General features: G+C 41.5%; 1 protein-coding gene across 1 annotated transcript in view; it reads right to left on the bottom strand.

Moving 5' to 3' along the window:
- Positions 1 to 1,005: 1,005 nt before the first annotated feature.
- Positions 1,006 to 6,448, bottom strand: part of SALL3 (spalt like transcription factor 3) — a 22,933-nt gene continuing 17,490 nt past the window's right edge. Inside the window, exons 2-4 of the mRNA XM_005238903.3 lie at positions 6,098 to 6,448; positions 5,541 to 5,881; positions 1,006 to 4,533 (exon numbers count right to left, since the gene is read on the bottom strand). The exon at positions 6,098 to 6,448 is cut by the window's right edge and continues 2,586 nt beyond it. Coding sequence (XP_005238960.2) covers positions 4,102 to 4,533; positions 5,541 to 5,881; positions 6,098 to 6,448 — 1,124 coding nt within the window. The 3' untranslated portion in view covers positions 1,006 to 4,101. The remainder of the gene's footprint in view (positions 4,534 to 5,540; positions 5,882 to 6,097) is intronic.

The following is a 6,448-nucleotide window of genomic DNA, read 5'->3' as shown; positions in this document are numbered from 1 at the left end:
AGGACAAAATAGGTAAAGGAATGGATAATATCTTGAGAAATACTTTGTACAAAAGGAAAAAAAACATGGGCAAAAAAGTAGTCATGTCAATCATTTATCATAAATGCTCTCTAATAACTCATGGCAAAAATATAAGTGAAGAGTTTAAAAGCCTTGCTGGAATTTTCATGTTGTAAAATAACCTTCCCCTCAAAAAAAATTGTAACTGGCCATTTTTCTGATTATCTAGAGCTCCTCCATGGCTCTGTTTTTAAACATCTGTAATTCAGCAGACTTTGACCATTTTCATCTGTGTAGCACATCTTATTATTTAATGTCTTCCTATAATAAGAAAAATAACCCATACATATTTAAAAATAGATACCATTCTGCTTTTGTCCTTTTTTGGGGGGGAGGAGGGGAAAGCAGGTAATTTTCCTCCTGTGTTTTGAACAGAACCACAACTATCAGTGCTCCTTCGCTTTCCTTCTCTTTTGCACATCACGTTCTCTCTCAGCAGGGCTCAGGGATGTGCATGCAGCAACACAAGCACAAGCCTATTGTTGTGGAGTCACCAGAGGGAACTCGTACCTTCTTTGGGTAGGTCTTATGAAACAGAGTATCTTTATAACAAGGCCACTGAAAGATGATTAGTACAGATTTTTTTCTCTTTTCTTTATCTTTTGTCTGTTTCAAATGCAGCAGGCATTCATCACCGGATTATAACAGCTTGAAGCTTACTCAAACATACAGCTTTTTTTGCAGGAGATACTTAATCACATGCCTAACCTTAAGAATGTAAATATTTTCATTTAAATCAACGTGAAAAAATAATTTGGTTAAAGTTAGACATGCTTTGATAAATTAGAGTCTTGCAAAAAAAGAAGAAACAAAACCATGGGTTTAAACATACAGGTTATGTCATTTGGAATGAATGGATGCGAGTTGTTGATTTTTTTCTTTTCTTTTTTTTTTCTTTTTGTTTTTTTTTTGTATTTTAGAATTTGAACTGCTCCTGATAAATTTCTTCCCAAATTTGATCATGCAGTGTATCGTGAATATTAGGCAGATGTTCCAACAACATGAAAAGAAGGCTTTTTTTGGTAGACAGTACATGGTAAGTGTTCAGAAAGCAGTCAATTTGAAGCAGTAGTCCTTCCAAAAGCTGTTTTCCCCCCTCCAAAATATTTTGGGGTTTTGTTTTTCCTACTGTCTTGTGTATAATGCTTTTATGATTTATTTTCATTGGAAAAGAGACTTTAATAATTCTACCCCTTTGCACTGTTAATATATATTAGAATAGCATTTGAATAATAAGGTGTCGCCCTTATTCCGATTTTCAGATGCAACGATTAGAAGTCATTGACACCAATCTACCACAAGTGACCTTAGTCTCATATCTTGCTCTGTTATTAGAATAATCAAGGAACGCAATTCAGAAATAATATTACATCCTGCATTTTATTCAATTCCATATGACAAAAATAGTAACCTAGACTAAGACATCCATTTCAATCAGTAGATGTGTCAAGCCAACAAGATTTAATAATAAAAAATATTGGATCTAGGTAACAATTCCCAGCTGGTTCAGGGAGGCTCCTAGCCCTACATGGTATCACAGTATAAAAATAGTGTCTCTCTTCACCATGCAGAGAGGAATGACCTAACCCTGAATACAAAATGGGGTCAGTCTTACTGTACCATCTTCAACCATCTTATTTACAACACTTTACATCTTTTTTCATTTTTTCCTTTTTCATTTTTTCTTCTCTTTTTTTTCCTTTTCTTTCTTTTTTTTTTTTTTTTAAGTTATACACGTCCTTTAGGGAACAGAGATAACACTACATGGTACCAAATACTACCCAAAAAAAAAAAAGTCACACCAAAAATGACACAGATAAATAAAAACATTCAATTGCTGAAATACAGCAACATTAAGCCACCTCAGTTTTCCTTTTTATTTTTTTTTTTTTTCCAATGCTTGGAAACACCCCTAACCACCCATGCACTGTGGCAAAAAAAGATGTTGTATTGTAGAGGCGTTACAGATACATAGTTTTGCTTATATATAGATAGATATATCTATATATCTCTATCTCATCACTGCAGGAAATGGAGCTGTAGAGTTCATTGTTCATTTCCCACAGAAACAAACAGCTAATAAGTCTTTGAACCTCTCTTCACTCCATTACATGATGGCAGAAATAGTCCATCCTCTTACAGTAATGGTTTTTGTTGTGTAAGAAAGATTGTCCTATTTTTCAGCCTCAACTGAGAAGACCTCACTGTCTGATTTGTTCTTCAGGGGCATAAAACTCCTTGCGCTGTTACCCAGCTACCCATCATGTCCCTCAAGCAATTCTGCCGGACGGAAGTTCATGGTGTCAACTCCACCATGCTCGTAATGCACAAAAATGAGGTAGTACACAGAACGGTTACTGTTCAAGTTTCGATTAAGCCCCAGTCTCCTCAGCATCCCCAGCCTAGCTTCCAAGTGGAACCATTCCCTTTATTTACTTGGTGTAATTTAAACAATGCAATCAACAGAAAATTATATTTGATTAATCAGGGTACATTGTGCTTTGGAGCAATCTGAGAAGATAATCAGCCAGGGTTGGAAATGCAAACAGAACAATTGTCTATTACTACTGCTCACGCTGCCCAAGAGTCCTTACTTCGTTCCCGTGCTATTAGGCAGGCGACATTGTTCTCGTGGGTATGTGTGAAAGGGACAGAACAGATCACAGCAAAATTAAACCTATGCAATGCTTTCCTTCCTCTACCTTAGACTCATATTAGTATCACACTCCTAAGACAAATGCATCAGAATTCTGTCAGGGGTGGTCACTCTTTTAAGTGGGCTTTGTAGAAAAGTGAAATGAATCATTTCCATTTACGAAATGGCAGGCCCCGTATCTCCTAAGGATCTGACAGTTCTCTGCGGCTTTTCTGCTTAGTTAATAGAGATCTCTCGTCGTTCGACCTTAAAACAAAACAAGAAACTGCAACACGGTTCTCCTCCTTATTCCTCAAGTCAAAGTACTATTTATAAAATAGTTTACATCTTTGTTCAGTTTCAAATTATAGACAAACCTCCCTAATACAAAATACTAAAAGTGCAATAGTATAAATTAAGAGTTTGCAACCACATTATACAAACATTACCTTTTTATTATACAGCTTTGATAACATGGAGTATTTACTCACAACCGTTTATAATGTTGTGAATAACTTACGGTGCTAAGGTTTGTCTGTAACTTGTTTTCCAATCATTGAGCTAAAATCCACACTACATTTTTTTTTCATTTAATAGAACAACTGTCCACATAGCAGCTACAAATATTTAAATAAAAAAAAAAAAAAAAGGTTTGTTACTGACAGGTACTTGCACATGAAAAGCATGCTATCTTTCCCAATAAAACTTCACAATTTTGCCTGAATTGAAATAAACCACTTATTTATAGTAAAACAAAACTTGGTGTTTTTTCTTTTAAAAAAGGAAAAAAAAAGGAAAAAAAAAAGAAAAATCACATAGCCAGATGTATTTTGCAGTACAAAAGCTTCATTTAAGTTTGGGGCTAGTATATTGTCTGTTACCCGCATAATCTTAACATTATAAATACTACAGACAAGGATACTGTAATAATACACAGCATTGGGGTACTAAATCACTTATTTAAGATTAAGATTCCTAAAAACATAGTCCAAGTTGCTAACTAATTGGAACAAAACCAGCAAATAAGTGTGACAGAATGCCGTAATGAAGCCCCCCGCTCTCAGGTGACAGTAAGTTTTGTAAGAAGCAAAGTGGACGTAGACTAGCCTCTTTCTGTTTCTAATGAAGTTATCCCATGATTTGTTTGTTTGTTTGTTTTCTGTTAAATTAAAAGGTTTCAAAGTTCTTGGTAACAGTCAAACTCACTGTTGAAAGAAGTACCATGCAGATCTTGCAAGACAACTTTTCAGCAGCCACAAAGTTATGTATTTCTGCTATGGGTAAGACTTTAAAGGGAACCTATGCATTTAGGTCAGGAAACTAATGCTTAGCTTCAAAAGCTGTACACGGAACAGGACAAGTGTTGTGCCGAGGAGTGGTCCAACAGTTATTCAGAATGAATGCTTTTAATTTATGCCAATCTCTTTATTATCCTCAATAAACCTGGTGAATGGACGACTGGCTCCCGTTTCCGAGCTTGCTTTGTCCAGACCAACAATGGGAGGGCTGCTGCCCGTGCGAGCTTTGTCCATGCCACCGGTAAGGTTACTCAGAGGCGGGATGGCACCTCCGCCGAGACTTACTGGGAGCTGGGGGATGCCTCCGTTCTGTATGACAGAAATCTCATTGTTCTTCATAGCGAGTCCGTTAGTGATAGCCGCAGCATATTGGTTCCAAAAATTGGGGTCAACGTTCATGGCCCGAGCTGCCAGATCCTTCTGGAACATCTCGGAGAACTTGAGTGCGTCGCCGCCGAGCAGAGCCATGGGGTTTTCCACAGAGAGGCGGCGGCCACGGCGGGCAGGGGCGTTATTCCACATGTGGGTTCCCATGTGAACCTGCGGAGCAGACGGGAACAAGAAGCACCCCCAGGTTAGCACGTTCAGGCAAGCGGGCTGGCCTGAAAGGCTCGCTCTTACAGCACCACTTGCTTTCGTTAAAAAAAATGACTTTTAATTCGCATGGAAAACAAATCAATTCCAGTTAAGACACAGTTCTAAGGCCCCGGTCAACCTATACAGAGAAAACCCAGCACCACGGTAATTTTTCAGTGCACATTTGTCCCTTCTCAGCGAGGGCAAAGGCGGCACCATGAGGATGAAGCACACGTAACTGCTAGGCCAGGCAACCCCACACACGAGCTGCGAGCCCTCACACGCTGAGGCTTACCCAGGGCATTACTCGTGGTAGCAGGCAGGCGGGTTTTGCTGCCCTTCCCCTTTTTGTACCTTGTCTATTTTCATAATGTTTTATCTCATGCCAGAGGCATGGATTACTTTGCTAAATTTCGTATTTTCAAAAAGGACGCATAAAAACATATTCCCCAGGCTGTGTCCTGATGGTTAAGCAGGCTGCGGGAATGAAGGCGTCAGTCCCGTGGCAGCCCACTGTACACCAGCGGGAAGCAGCTTTCTCGTCTGCCACGGCTGTGAAGCAGGGCAGAAAATGGAAATTTGAGAGGTGCCCCAGGAGCTGAGCAAGCTCCACGCTTCTCGTTTATGCCGAGGTGGTATTTTTGCACCGATAGTTGGCAAGAGCTGCCCGGACATGTCCATCAGCTGGCTACGTGTGCCACCACACCTGCCAGGGCAGCGGTGACGTGCATGCACATTCTCTCGCAACCAGCTCCGCAGTGCGCATCATTGCCCGGCTGCTCAGCCCGCTGCACATGGCCCCTCTCGCCAGCACAGCGGGAGCACAGCGACCACCGCTACCCAGCCAGCACCACCTCGCAGCTCCCTCCACTCCTGCCTTCGGGGCAAACACTCAGTGCTAAACCCTGTCGAGTTCAAGCAAGTGCCTTAACACCCCCCCCGAGCCTTTACAGTTTTATTTGGCCTCTTACCTTAAGATTCCCCTTTGTGGTAAAAGCTCTACCACAGATTGTGCAACCAAACGGTTTTTCACCAGTATGGGTGCGCTCGTGTATCTGCAGTGCACTTGCTGAGGAGAAGGTCTTCCCGCACGACTGACAGTTGTGCTGCTTGGGAGTCCGGCGAGGGGGGGGTGCCAGCATAGGGGTGATCCCCGGACTCATCACTGTCTGTGGTGCAGCAGGAACCTGGATTCCAGCTGGAAGCGAGGGAACCTCACCCAAAGAGATCGGCTTGCTGTGACCATTCACTTCCATTTTGATCATGGTAGGTGCTGTACTGGTGACCAGGCTAGGAGTACTTTGGCTGGGACCTAGAGTAAAGTTGGGTTCAAATAACTGAGAAGGCAGCTCTTTTAATTTGTGCGTCAGTAAGTGCTGTTTTAAATTACCCATAGTGGAACACCCACGACTGCAGACTGTACAAACAAATGGACGTTCTTTAGTATGGCTGCGGTAGTGAATTTCCAATGCACTCTTACAAGCAAAAGGCTTGCCACAGATATTACAAACAGTACTTTTAAACTTACCACGTTCTCTGTTCAGGAACAGCAGGCTAAAAGGAGCCTCCTCTTTGATGACTGGTCTTCCCGGGTTGGTGGATGTCAGATCTAATGCGCCTCCATTTTCAGTGGCAGGTGGTGGGCTGTCTGGTTTTTCTGTCTTTAATTGTATTTCTTGTGGCTCTTCCTGGTTACTGAGACCGGGGGACTTTGATCTGAAACTCTCGCTATTGCTATTTACAGGAGACAGAGCTTGCATGGAGGAAGAAGACTCTGACATCGCAGGGCTGCCTGCGCTCTGGCTTTCGAGATCGCCCACGGCTGATGAGGAGTCGTTGCTCAAATGGTCGCTTTCCCCTGATCCATTTTCTATGGATT

This window comes from Falco peregrinus, chromosome 3 (assembly GCF_023634155.1).
Source record: "Falco peregrinus isolate bFalPer1 chromosome 3, bFalPer1.pri, whole genome shotgun sequence".
Lineage (NCBI taxonomy): Eukaryota > Metazoa > Chordata > Aves > Falconiformes > Falconidae > Falco > Falco peregrinus.
Note: the sequence above shows the minus strand (reverse complement) of the source record. Positions and strands in the feature narration are given on the sequence as shown.